We start from the raw sequence: 13301 nt of genomic DNA, 5'->3' as shown, positions 1-13301 counted from the left end.
AAAGCAGGAAGTCTCCTGTTGAGCCAATCAGGACAGTGTTGTTAGCCGCCCTGAGACCCAAGGAGACCCAGATTATTAAACAAATAAATACACATTGAAAGGGATAATTTGGAAATCATCAGGAAGTTCCTATCCTATCTATGCTAAATGTACATCTCTGATGCACCCTTTATTGTTGTTATTTGCGAAGCCATGTCCGACCCATCGCGATCCTATGGACAATGATCCTCCAGGTCTTCGTCCTCTACCATTCCCTGGAGTCCATTTAAGTTCACACCCACTGCTTCAGCGACTCCATCCAGCCACCTCATTCTCTGTCGTCCCCTTCTTCTTTTGCCCTCAATCGCCCCCTTTATATTCCTCTTAATTATGCACGCTGCAGATTTTGCATAGTCCAACAAGGATATGATTATATGTGTTGTGTGGTAGCATGTGTGTTCTCAGCCTCAGTTCAGTTTAGGTGAGGAGATCTTTTGCAAGTGCATGCCATTCTTCTGAATTAATAGTCCTTTCTGGGAGATGATGCAGGTTTTTTGCCCTGGAAATTAAAGACACTGCAATCCAATTTCATGTCATCCCCCCCCCCCAAAAAAAAAGAAAGAAAGAAACCAAAGGGGACACAACTCAACTGCTACCTGAGAAGGAATATTCCCTAGTTCCAGGCTCCCCAGGGCTTTCTGGGGGAAATGCAGACAGGTGTTCTGTTTAGATGACGTTTCAGGCCTTCAGGAGGCCCTTTGGAAGGGAGGGAGTGGCTGGGCCCAGATGCATTCTTATTTTCTTCCCTCTTTTGCGTTGCCCTCCCCTATCCCTCAGGTCAAGGTGGCGGCTTCGGAGGAGGCGGGATGGGCCGGGGTCGTGGGCGTAGAGACAACGAGCTCATTGGGCAGACCGTGCGGATATCGCAAGGGCCCTACAAAGGTAAGGTCGCCTCCTTTGTAGGGATAAGGGGGGGGGAGTTGGTGGAAGCCTTGCCAACCTCCAGGGCCGCACAGCAGCGAGAGTGCTCGGCCCTAAGGCCAGGGAGACCTGTGAACAAATTGCTGCAGGGGGAAGACCTTGGGACAGCCTACATTGCAGTGGCGTCAAACAAAACAGGTGTCCTGAACTCTTTGTGGAGTTCTGGGTTTGGCTTAGAGTTGTCAACCTCCAAGGGGTGAAGAAACAAAGAAAAGGCAATACAGAATAGTCTGTAATTTGTGAAAACCGTATGAAGCTAGATAAAGTTATTAAAAAAAAACAGATTGTGTCTCTTGATTTTTTAATAGTTGTGCAAAGAGTAACGGTCATCCGGCTCCTTTTTCAATGAATCTTCATCAGTACTGATATCCAATGTTTATGTCTAGAACAATACACAAAACATTAAATCAGGACAGTGCCAAATCGGACAGGAATTATCTATAGAAGCCGAACATACTTTAAAAGGTGGAAAAAAATAACAAATGACCAACAATCCTATCTGCACCCAAATAGCTTTTTTCAAAGTCAATGCCTTCCGTGAAGCTAAGGATGTTATCTCAGCACAAGGACAGCTTTGTTATATGTTTCGTGGCAAACACAACCAATTAAAAAACTAGTGGGTGTTTTAGTTGTATCTTCTTGCAAAGCCCAGAAGGGCTACATAACACGGGTATAAATGACGGAAAACAAGATAAATTAACTATTCATTATTTAAATGGAATGGAGTCTGCCTCTCTCTGCAAGACAGGTTTAAGGAGATCCGGATCCATAGGAAATCTTGTGACACACACAGATTGTTTGTTGTATGAATCAGATCAACCAAAGAGGCAGGGTCACTTTAAATGTTGAATGTTGTATAATTTGCAAATTTGTTTGAGAGACAAAACGTGTTCACATACTTCAAGGATGGTTTGATCAGTAGCTTAAATTGTACTCAAATTCTAATACCAAAAAATTGTATTTGCCTATGTATTTATGTTTGTGACTTGAAATACGTAGGGAAGTCAAGGATATCTGTTAAGATGCAAATAGTTCCCAAATAAGAAATCAATTCAATAAAGCCCCCTAGTTATTCATTATTTAGAGAAGGGTCATACACCTGATATTTTTCAGTTTGTGGGTTTGGAGATTATTTCTCCTGAAGTATTTGAAAGGACAGACGCTGTCTGCCTTATATTGCATAGAGAGGAAGCTTTGATATACCATTTGAAAACAATTACTCCATTCAGTTTAAATAATTAAAATCTTATCTTGCTTTCTATAATTTATACTTGAATTGTACTGACCAGGTCAGGCTAGCCTGGTGCACCCAGGCCAGGCCCAGCTACCTGAGCGGAATGTTGTTGTTTGTGACCAAGTTCTCTTTCAATAGCCTCCCTGAAAACAGCCCTGGCAGCTTGAGTTTTTGCAAGTGATCTCAGTATTTGGGAGTTCTCTCCCACTTACGAAATTCAAGGGAGCAAGGTGCATATCCAACCTGGCTTTCATTTCACAGTGTTGACCTGCTCTGAGGTGTCCTTCTCGGTGCTTTAGGGATTTGGTTTCCTGACAATCTGGCGGAAAGGCTGCTGTTTGCGGGGCCTTTCCACCTTCTCCCATCTCTGGCGTCCCACTGGCTGACCCACGCACTCATCTCTTCCAGGCTACATCGGTGTGGTCAAGGATGCCACAGAGTTCACCGCCCGCGTGGAACTCCACTCCACCTGCCAGACGATTTCTGTGGACCGGCAGCGTCTCACCACGGTGTAAGAGCCGGCCGGGGGGCTGTTTGCGGGGCTGGGGTTAGAGATCCGCCTTGCAGGCTGTGCCTGCATGTTGCTTTCCGTCTTTCTGCCTGTGGGCCTTTCTACAGGGTAGCCTGAAGTCCACTCAGCCTTCAGGGGAGGGAATACCGGCGCTAACCCAGGGGCTCCTTTCTCTTCCAACAGGGGCTCAAAGAGGCCGAGCGGCCCGGCCTCGACCCACGGGCGCACCCCCATGTACGGCTCTCAGACCCCCATGTACAGCTCAGGGTCCCGCACGCCCATGTACGGCTCACAGACTCCGTTGCACGACGGTGAGTGTTCCTCCAGCCATGGGGGGGGGAGGGAGGGAGCTCTCCACCTCCCTGCGCAACCAATTCCACTGCAGGTCTCCTCAGGCTGCAAAAGACGGTCTCCTAATATCCGGCCTGAATGCAAAGCCATTGCTGAGAGTCCTCTCCCCTTTGGCCAACAGGAATGACTCCCTCTCAGGGTCAGCCTTTCAAGTGCTTTAAGGGAGCCCTCCTGTCCTTCAGGCTTGGCCGTTCCCAAGTCCCTCGGCCTCTCCTGGTGGGGCTTCTTGGCCTCCAGGCCCCTCATCTCCCCTGTCGCTCCCTCCTGCACCCGCTTCGTTCCGTCCCTTTTTGAAGTGAGAAAGCCCTTGATGGAAAGCTCCTGATTTGTAGGCCCATAGAAGGTCTTTGTTAGTTTTTCCCAATGGTTGTATTTTCACACTGCTCTTCAATAAAAGTGAACAAAAGGGCCGAAAGGTCTGCTAGCACAAACCTGCGTTTCAAGGGCTCAAGGGGTATTGACGACGGGCCTATTTTCCAGGAAACCGGACTCCCCACTACGGCTCTCAGACACCCTTACACGACGGCAGCCGGACCCCCGCGCAGAGCGGGGCTTGGGACCCCAATAACCCGAACACCCCCTCCAGGTTGGTGCCGCTCGGGGGAGGAGGGGCGGGGCAAAGGCCAGGAGAGGTGCCTGCAGACGGCCTGAGTTGCTTGGTCCCGTCTCATCCCGTCTCTTCCACAGAGCCGACGAGGAGTTTGACTACGGCTTTGACGACGAGCCCACCCCTTCTCCGCAAGGATACGGAGGAACGCCCAACCCGCAGACTCCGGGTTATCCTGATCCGTCTTCCCCGCAGGTCAATCCGCCGTACAACCCGCAGACGCCCAGCACCCCGGCCATGTGAGTGTGCCCTAGCTGGGAGGGATTGGGGAGGAATAGTGACAGTGCCATTCTGTTGTACCGGTTGGGAGTGTTGTGCTCGTGCTCTGGAAGACCCAGGTTCAAGTCCCCACTCGTCCCATGGAAGCTTGCTGGGTGACCTTGGGGACAGTCACTCTCTCAGCCCAACACACCTCACCTCTCTGGAGAAGGAGCAGTGACTCACGAAAGCTGATACCCTGCCCCAAATCTCATTACTCCTTAAGATGCGAGTGGAGTTTGGCTTTTTTCTGCTGCCCTACAGATCTATAGGGATTATTGTCTTTAGAAGACTCCAGAACCATTGACTATTAAGATACCTTCTGTCGTTTTGCTAGCGACGTTGTTTGATTATCTTTACACAGCTCCGCGGGAGCGGCATAAATAAAGCATTAAGGGGGGTTGGGTGGGCCCAGTCCAGGATAAGGAAAGGAGCCCATTGCCCCTTGGGCCAAGGGGCCAGTTACGCAGCTACTGATTGGCCCCCTGAGTCCCGGACTGCCCACCCAGCCCACTAACTCGTCCGCCTGCCGCCATTACAACACCCCACTTCCCTGGGACCTTGGCTCCGACAAGGTAGGGGCGGCAGGGCACGGACGAGCGAGCCTTCCCACCGGGGAAAGGGGCAGGGATGCCGCTTCAGAGACGCAGTGGTCCTGCTCCTTTCCCAGCCGGGAAGCCAGGCCCTGGGGTGGGAGAGGGGTGAGAAACGAGGCTGCCTGGCTGGGAAAGGGGCAGGGACCCTGCTCCTTTCCCCCGCCGGAGTCCCGGGCGAGGGTCGGGGCGGCGGAGGCCACCCAGGAACTATCCTAGCACCCGCTGCATTTAGCATACAGCGGGCTTGATTTCTAGTAAGTAAATAATTGATGAGTCAACTGACCAACTCTGTCATGATTTAAATCTGCCAAAAACCCAATCTTGGGGCGAGTTTGTAAAGCTCACTGAGTAGAAAGCCCAGTTCAGTTTTTAGTAGACTTTGCTGTCCAGTGGTGAGAAGTGTGGGATTTCTCTCAGTTACCAACATCATGGATTTAAACTACACAACGTTTGAGTCGTCTCTTGCTCCAGACCGACATGGCGACCTATCTTAATGTAGTGCAGTCATTCCCAGGAGGGGCCTTAAGATTCCTGGGGGCCCTGGCACATTTAAAGGGGGGCTCAGATTGAAAAATGGGAGAAGGGGAGCCCCAAGAATTTATGGGGCCCTGCTAACAGAAGCAATGCAATGCCCATTTTGTCATACACGATGTCATTAATTCCTAGGAAGTTTATACTTTGTCAAGGGAAAAAACAAAAGAAACCATGTAATCCATTCCTTTACGTGTGTTTGAATTAATGCATTGAAGAGCAAAAATTAACACACATGCTTGTCTAGGGCAGATGTTCTCAAAATTTGTCTCCTGTGACTATAGGGTGCTCTTAACATAGGCCTCTATTTACTAGGCTTATTACACAGGCAGGCAGCCTTCTGCAGGGGCCCCTGGAACCTGGGCGGTGGGCTAGAAAGACTGAGAATGGGTTGGTCTAGTGGTCAAACAACTGTTCTGGAGGCAAGCAGGGGGAGTGGACTCAAAAAGCAGCAAGTCTCCTGTTGAGCCAGTCAGGACAGTGTTGTTAGCTGCCCTGAGACCCAAGGATACAAATTATTAAACAAATAAATACACATTGAAGGGGATAATTTGGAGATCATCAGGAAGTTCCTATCCTATCTGTGCCGTGTTGGGTTGTTCTGAAGCAACAGAACAAAGTCCAGGGGGACCTTTGAGACCAACAAATATGCCCGAAATCTTATCCCCAGAATTAAACTTATTGGACTTAAAGCTGCCCCTGGACTCAAACTTTGTTCCGTTGCTTCAGACCATTTGCTGGGAATTGTAGCCCATGGACATCTGGAGGGCCACAGTTTGTCCACCCCTGCTTCAGATCAACACAGAAACCCACTTGCTTCTAGCTTAAGTTTAGAATCTAAACTGCTATTTTTTTAGAAGAAATGGTCTTTCAGATTCCTACGACCGAATCTGCCCCAATCCTGGCTCTGCTGAGTGGTTGTGCTTCTCTCTCTCTCTGTCCGCCGCTGCAGGTACAACACAGACCAGTTTTCCCCCTATGCCGTCCCGTCCCCTCAGGGCTCCTACCAGCCCAGCCCCAGCCCACAGAGCTTCCATCAAGTGGCACCCAGCCCCGTCGGCTACCAGAGCACCCACTCGCCAGCCAGTTACCACCCGACACCATCGCCCATGGCCTACCAGGTACCTCTGAAAAACCTGTTGCACGGAGGGCCTTTTGCAGCCCGGAAGCAGGAGACCCTGCACTGCTTGTGGGGGACTCCAAGGTCCTTCCGGGGCCATTTAAAGACTCAGCAACGTGGGCACCTGGGGGCCTGGAGGTGGGAGCCAGAGGAGCCCTGTCAGGAAACGCAAGGTCACAATCCCCCCTGCGTAGGCACCACAAAAGTTTCAGCTGCAGCTGCGGCAGTAACCGAAGGGAAGGGTCCAGAGTAGCAGTCGGGGTGGGTGGGGGCTGTTCTGATCTTCTCTTACTCTCAGTGAAACCAAACCCAGATTCTCAAGACCCAACTAAAGTAAGAGCTTCCACCCTTCAGCTGCCTGGTCCTGAGAGCCACTAAGGGAGTGGTGGGTGGGGGGAGAAGGTTGCTCTCAACAGGGGACCTCAGGAGAGCCCTGCTGGGTCAGACCCGTCCAGTCCAGCATCTAGATTCCAACAGAGGCCAGCCGGTTCCTCTGGAGGGTCAGCCACAGAGCAGAGGGGCCCAGGCCTTCCCCTGCCGCTGCCTCCAGGAGGCTCCCTTCAGTCCCCATGGCTAGGAGCCACCGATGGACGTATCCTCCAGGGGTCTTTCTCCTTGTAAAGCTGTCTGTGGCTGTGGCCCTCACTGCATCCTCTGGCCATGAATCCCACATTTCCCCTCCCTGCCTGGCTCCAGTCGGTGAGCCCAGCTCTCCTCAGACCTTTGAGGCGCAGAGATGCCAGGCCCGAGATCAGGGCATTCCGGGGCTCCTTTGAATTGCCACAAGGAAGCAGCTCATCCAGCAGTTTCTCCCGTTGCCCCGGTCTGGGCTAAGCCTTTCCCTTGCAGGCCCCCTTGCAGCCCCGCTCTCCCGCCGCTTCTTCCCCTCTCACTCTCTCCCCCCTTCTCCCCTTGCTCCAGGCTAGCCCCAGCCCCAGCCCCGTGGGCTACAGCCCCATGACCCCCGGGGCCCCCTCTCCGGGCGGCTGCAATCCTCACACCCCCGGCTCCGGGATCGAGCAGAGCTCCAGCGACTGGGTCACCACCGACATCCAGGTCATCGTCCGGGACACTTACCTGGACAGCCAGGTCGTGGGGCAGACGGGCGTCATCCGCAGCGTGACCGTGAGTAGGCCCAGGGCCCCGCCGGCCGATGCGGGTTGGCTGGAAGGAGGGGCGGGAAGATCCGATTGGCAGCGGTGAGTAGGGTTGTGCGATTCGGCTGGTTCGGCGGCCGTTCCCTCCGGGCGCAGCCAGCGCCACTCCGCGCGGGGGGGAGGGCGGTGCCGGCAGCGGCGTGACAGCGGGCGCAACCACACAGGCACGCCTGCGTGGTTGCGCCCGCTGTCACGCCGCTGCCGGCACCGCCCTCCCCCCCTGCGGTGCGGCGCTGGCTGCGCCCGGAGGGAACGGCCGCCGAACCAGCCGAATCGCACAACCCTAGCGGTGAGAGCCTGTAAGGGCGGGGCCTGCCTCTCTTGGAGGGGATCCCATCAGGTTGGGCCCCCCTGATCCAACTGGGCTTGGTTTCTTTCCCCTGACTCAGGCCTTCCGATGCTGCCTTTGTGGGTGGGCCTCTTCTTGGGAGGGGAGTGGCTCATCCACTCGGCCCCACCCCCCTCAGCCCGCACCTGAGAGCGGAAGGATTCGTTTCTTTCTGCTCTCGGCTGAGGTCACTAGTGGTGCTTGTCTCACCCAGTGGGAACAGAGGCTTCTCCTGGGACCTCACCTAAGTAATTCCATCTCCTCCCCTCCACTCCCCAGGGTGGGATGTGCTCGGTCTACCTGATGGAAAGTGAGAAGGTGGTCAGCATCTCGAGTGAGCACCTGGAGCCTGTCACACCGACCAAGGATAGCCGGGTACGTCGAAAGAACTGGCCAGAGGCTTCAGCTGTCTTGACGACATTCTGCTGCAGTGCTTGGGAGACCCTGCACTTGGTATCATTACCACTGGAGAGACATGGCATTATCTTCCATGCCCGGGACTGGGCATGGAAGTTTCAGGAGAGCCCTGCTGGATCAGACCAGGGAAGGTCCCGTCCAACATCCTGACATGCACCAGGGCCAGCCAGTTCCTCTGGAGGGCCAGCAACTGGGCAGAGAGGCCAGGGCCTTCATAAATACCCTTTTAAAGCCCTGCTGGATTAGACTAGTGGTCCATCCAGAAGGCATCCTGTCTCACGTAGTGGCCAACCAGTTCCTCGGAATGGCCAACAACAGGGCAGAGAGTCCAAGGCCTTCCCCTGATGTTGCCTCCTGGAACTGGATTCAGAGCTTCGGTGCCTCTGAATGTGGAGCTTCCCCTCAACCACTTATCCTCCAGGAACATTTTTATCCTGCCTTGAAAGCTGTTTCTTCCTGCGGCCATCACTACATCCTTGCTGCCCATATTTGCGAGTGAATGCCCCCCCCCTTCTTTTTTTGAACCAGTCACACAACTTTTCCCTCTTCCTCCAGGTGAAGGTCATCTTGGGAGAGGACCGAGAAGCCACAGGCAAACTCCTGAGCATCGATGGAGAGGACGGCATCGTCCGCATGGACTTGGAATTGGAAGAACAGCTCAAGCTCAAAATCCTCAACCTCCGTTTCCTCGGCAAGCTGGTGGAGGCGTAGAGAGCGGGCAGAGAATAACGTTGGGCGTGCATCTTGCGGGTTTTGTTTTCGTTAGTGCATCCCCTCCAGACTGATGCAATCTGTTCTCGTGCAGACAGGCTCCTGACCGCACTGTGTCCCTCCAAATCCCCCTTCATTTCTCAACCCTCCCCGTTACAGCAAAATTGTGGGTTTCAGGGAACCGGAACAACTTTTCCTCTTTTGCATTGCGAGCCCAGGGGCTTCCGCAGCAGCGATGGAGTACAGAGAGGGTTCAGAGGGCTTTGCTCTTTTCTTACAGTGCTTTGTGTCCTCCTGTGAGACCGTACCCAACTAGTTTGTCGTTGCAATAAAAATCTTCTCATGCACTCAGTGTGTCTACCTCTGGGCCCTTCACAAGTGTTGTCGTGCTGGAAAAGCGAACGCTCGTATCCCTTGCCACCAATTTTGTTTGTCATTAAGGTGCTGCTGCTGTTAGGGTTGTGCGTGGTGGCATCCGAATTGGCCATTCCAGGCCAACACAGACAGCGCCATGCTGGCTGCATCGGCCTGGAACGGCCGATTCGGACACCGCCAGAGGGTGGTAAGAACACCAGTCTGTCTTCAGAGATGTTATTTATTTTATTTTTCATACCCTCCCTCCCCTCCCCTGAAGGTGGGGTGGAACAAAGTAGCTTCCATCATTCCAGCCTGTTTTATCCTCACAACAACCCTGTGAGCAGGGCTGGCAACTGCCCCGTAGGAAACAGCCTGGGGATTCAAAGCTGGAAATCTTCGGTCTTAGACCAGGGGTAGTCAAACTGCGGCCCTCCAGATGTCCATGGACTACATTTCCCAGGAGCCCCTGCCAGCGAATGCTGGCAGGGGCTCCTGGGAATTGTAGTCCATGGACATCTGGAGGGCTGTAGTTTGACTACCCCTGTCTTAGACCCACTCCCTGACCACACCTCCATGGGATGGCTTCACACCTGCACTTTGGTCCACAGGAGGTTTCTCCCCCATCTGTATTTCAGCTGGTTTTTTTAGCTCAGTTCTGTGAAAACTGTGTCCTTAAGTCTCCCTTTCTATATATCATACACCACCGGTGATTGGCGCCTCTTGTCTGAACTGGATTTTGGCCCCATGGATTTCTGTATCCAGACATCAGATGAAGCCCTTTAAACTCTGACTAAATGTTTTGCTTAATTTTTTCTTGCAAGGAAAGGAAGAAAAAAGTGGAATCCATAAATATCCTGCTTGACTGTCCTTATTCTGAAAAGGCAAGTCTGAACTGAAAGTGTGTTTAGAGCAGTAATGTTAAGTAGGGGTGTCTGAAAGCTGTCTCAATGCAGACTGCATTCGGGGTGGAATTATGCTGTTTTGCAAAATGTCAACTGTAGTTAATTGAAGGGGGGGGCTGGATTAGTAAAGGATTACTGCAGTCCAAATTAATTATCTGGCAGTGACCATGCAGGTTGGCTGGACCAGTGGTTTGGGTATGGTGACCCACAAGTACATATTTACTGGGTACGGTCACCCAAGATTTTTTGGCAGCCAGGGCCAACCATGACGGAAAGGCAGACGCTGAGAAGTTTCAAAGAAATTATCATAGTGGAACTCAGTATTTGAGACCGAGTGTTCATTTAACCATTCAGCATTTCAGGTGCATTGCCGTGTTGGCCTGCCCTGGAAGAGCCAGATCCAACAAGATTTCCAGTAAGAAAGACTTTTAAGAACTAAAGCTCTTGCAAGACAAATGTCCTCTGGCTTGGATCAGCATACAGAGAGATAGTCGACAGAACTCCCGTCCCTTGATGGAGCCCAGCTAACACTGGTGCCTTCTGTCAGGAGCCTGGGCATGATTCTAGGTGCCTCCTTTTCCATTTCAATGGAGGCCCAGATCATGGCATTCTTCCATCTGTGCCAGGCATGACAACTTATCTCTCAGCATCAGACCTGGCCAAGGTGTTCCGTACAGCAGTCACCCCTGGACTAAACTAGACTCACTCTATGCAGGTCTTGCCTTAGGACTGCTCCAGAAACTCCAACTGGTTCAAAATGCAGTAGTTGAGGTAATACGAGGACCCAGTAGAGACCACAGTGATCTCCCAGTTGCATTGGAGACGGGGTCACATTAAAGATTTTGGAATTAAAAAAAATATATTTTTTATTTGTTGAACTTGTATCCCGCCGCTCCTAGCCAGCCGGCTTGCAGCGGCTCACAACCTTTAAAGCCCTAAAACAGGGATTCGTGGGTGTTCCGGGGGGGGGGGGTCCGTGACCTCACCCCTCCTGCCTTAATGGTCTCAGCCACAAGCTAGGGAACAGGCCACGTCCGTTGCTCCCCACTTTCAGGGCTCCTTGAAGCATGAACAAGTATTTCAGGGGCTCCTCCATGGTTAGCGGCTTGAAAAAGGCTGCCCTAAACGGTCTGGGACTGGCATACCTACAGGGCCGTCTCTTCCACCATGCCCTGCTCCCCAAGAGCACTGAGGTAATCTGACCAAAACCTGCTTAAAATTCCCAGCCTGGAATAGGTGAGATCGGCCTTGACCAGTGCCAGGACTTTCTCTGCCCTGATCTGGTGAGATGCTTTGCTGAAAGAGATCAGGGACCTGCAGGACTCTATAAATTTCTTAGTTCTGGAAGACAGAGTTGTTCCACCGGGCCTATGGCTGAGGACAGGTAGAACATCAGGAAATAATGGCCTCACTACTGAAGCAGAGGAAAGATCTGCTGCTCCAAAGACCTTGAATTCTCCTCCCCCCCCACCCCAAGTTCAACTGAAATGTGGGTTGATGTAATGTACAAATATGTTTTACTGACGACCAGATTTTTATGTGACTGTTTTAGCCTATGTTGTTGCCCACCATGAGCTATCCAGGGAGGGCAGGCCATGAAAATAAAGTTTGTTTGTTTATTATTATTATTATTATTATTATTATTATTATTATTATTATTATTATTATTACGCTCTCCAACAAAAAGGAGCTTTGACTGAATGATTTCAGCCTGGAAAATCCAGTTGGTCTTTGACATGCTCTCTTGCTCTTCACTACTTATATATATATATATATATATATATATATATATATATATATATATATATATATATATATATATATATATATATATATATATATATATATATATATATATATATATATATATATATATATATATATATATATATATATATATATATATATATATATATATATATATATATATATATATATATTTATGCAATTTGTAGTGTGCCTTTCAGAGAGCCTCTTGTGGTGCAATGGTAAGCGGCATAAATGCTGACTGAAGCTGTCTGTCCATGAGGTTGGGAGTTCGATCTCAGCAGCTGGCTCAAGGCTGACTCAGCCTTCCATCCTTCCAAGGTTGGTAAAATGAGTACCCAGCTTGCTGCTGTGGGGTCAAATGGTAATAACTGGGGATGGCAAACCACCCCGTATTGAGTCTGCCAAGGGCGTCACCCCAAAGGTCACACATGACCCGGTGCTTGCACAGGGGATACCTTTACCTTTAGTGTGCCTTTCTCACAGGGACTCAGGGAATCAATAGCACAGGACACTTAATAAGCAATGCATTAGGGTTGTAGAAATCTGGAACCAACCTGAAAGAACCGAAGCATCAACATGACAAGAGTAAGCAATGCAAAAATTACATCACAGGAACCTACATTCCGCCCTTAAACAAAGAAGCCACAAGGGGAAATTACCATGCAGCATTGCTGAACTATTTATTTGTGTTTTTATTTTTATTCCACCCTTTCTTAAAAAGACTCAGGGCGGATTACATTGTCAATCAAGTACATGCATTCTAAAAATATACCAAAATAGAATTTAAAATTAGTTGAGTACAGTTAAAAGACCATGAAATTTCCTAGGAAAGGCAGGGTCCACAGTGTAGGGTCCCTGGGGAGCACAGTGTGGTGGCCGCTGGCAAGTAGCCAGTGGCTAGGTGTTCCTGTAGGCCTCAACTGATGTTCATTCGCAAGATAAGAACACTGGAAATTCCTCCACTCCCCCAGACAAAGGATTCTTATTACAGATGCTAATTTTCAGGCCTCACTTTCCTTATCAATCTGATTACAACAAGCATTGTACCTTTGTATACCCCCCCCCCGCCCCAGGTCTCTACTTCTACTGGCATCTAACAAGGGAAGCTAGGACTTAACAAAGATGCCATGAAAACCCTGTTGGTCTCTAAAGTGCTACTGGACTCGGAACTTGACTCTTCCGGCGGGTCGCCCTGTTGGTCTGAAGCAGTAGAAGAAAGTAGGAGTCCAGTAGCTAAGACCCAACAGTTTTTTTCCAAGTCAATCATGCTTTTTCCTGCTTTCCTTTATAGCAATGGTGCAATTATTATTTCCTCACAATAGCCCTGTGAAGTAGGTCATGCTGAAAGTGACTGGTCCAAAGCTGTCAGTCATGCTTTTACCTGCTTCTGTTCCGTGTGCATGCACACTTCGTGAGTTATTTACAGCAGTACAGACCACAGTCCCTAATCATTTAAGTATGTTTGTAAACTCTGCAGCCCTATTACCTCTG

General features: G+C 50.6%; 1 protein-coding gene across 3 annotated transcripts in view; it reads left to right on the top strand.

The window, feature by feature from the left end:
• Nucleotides 1–11665, top strand: part of LOC143828271 (transcription elongation factor SPT5-like) — a 37939-nt gene extending 26274 nt beyond the window's left edge. For all 3 annotated transcript variants that reach the window (XM_077318568.1, XM_077318569.1, XM_077318567.1), the window contains 9 exons: nucleotides 817–921; nucleotides 2603–2705; nucleotides 2889–3016; nucleotides 3537–3642; nucleotides 3744–3902; nucleotides 6001–6169; nucleotides 7090–7293; nucleotides 7933–8028; nucleotides 8626–11665. In XM_077318568.1, the coding sequence (XP_077174683.1) occupies nucleotides 817–921; nucleotides 2603–2705; nucleotides 2889–3016; nucleotides 3537–3642; nucleotides 3744–3902; nucleotides 6001–6169; nucleotides 7090–7293; nucleotides 7933–8028; nucleotides 8626–8781 (1226 nt within the window). In that variant the 3' untranslated portion in view covers nucleotides 8782–11665. The remainder of the gene's footprint in view (nucleotides 1–816; nucleotides 922–2602; nucleotides 2706–2888; nucleotides 3017–3536; nucleotides 3643–3743; nucleotides 3903–6000; nucleotides 6170–7089; nucleotides 7294–7932; nucleotides 8029–8625) is intronic.
• The last annotated feature ends 1636 nt before the right edge of the window (nucleotides 11666–13301 follow it).

The sequence above is a fragment of the Paroedura picta genome, unplaced genomic scaffold (genome assembly GCF_049243985.1).
Source record: "Paroedura picta isolate Pp20150507F unplaced genomic scaffold, Ppicta_v3.0 Ppicta_v3_sca21, whole genome shotgun sequence".
Classification (NCBI taxonomy): domain Eukaryota; kingdom Metazoa; phylum Chordata; class Lepidosauria; order Squamata; family Gekkonidae; genus Paroedura; species Paroedura picta.
Note: the sequence above shows the minus strand (reverse complement) of the source record. Positions and strands in the feature narration are given on the sequence as shown.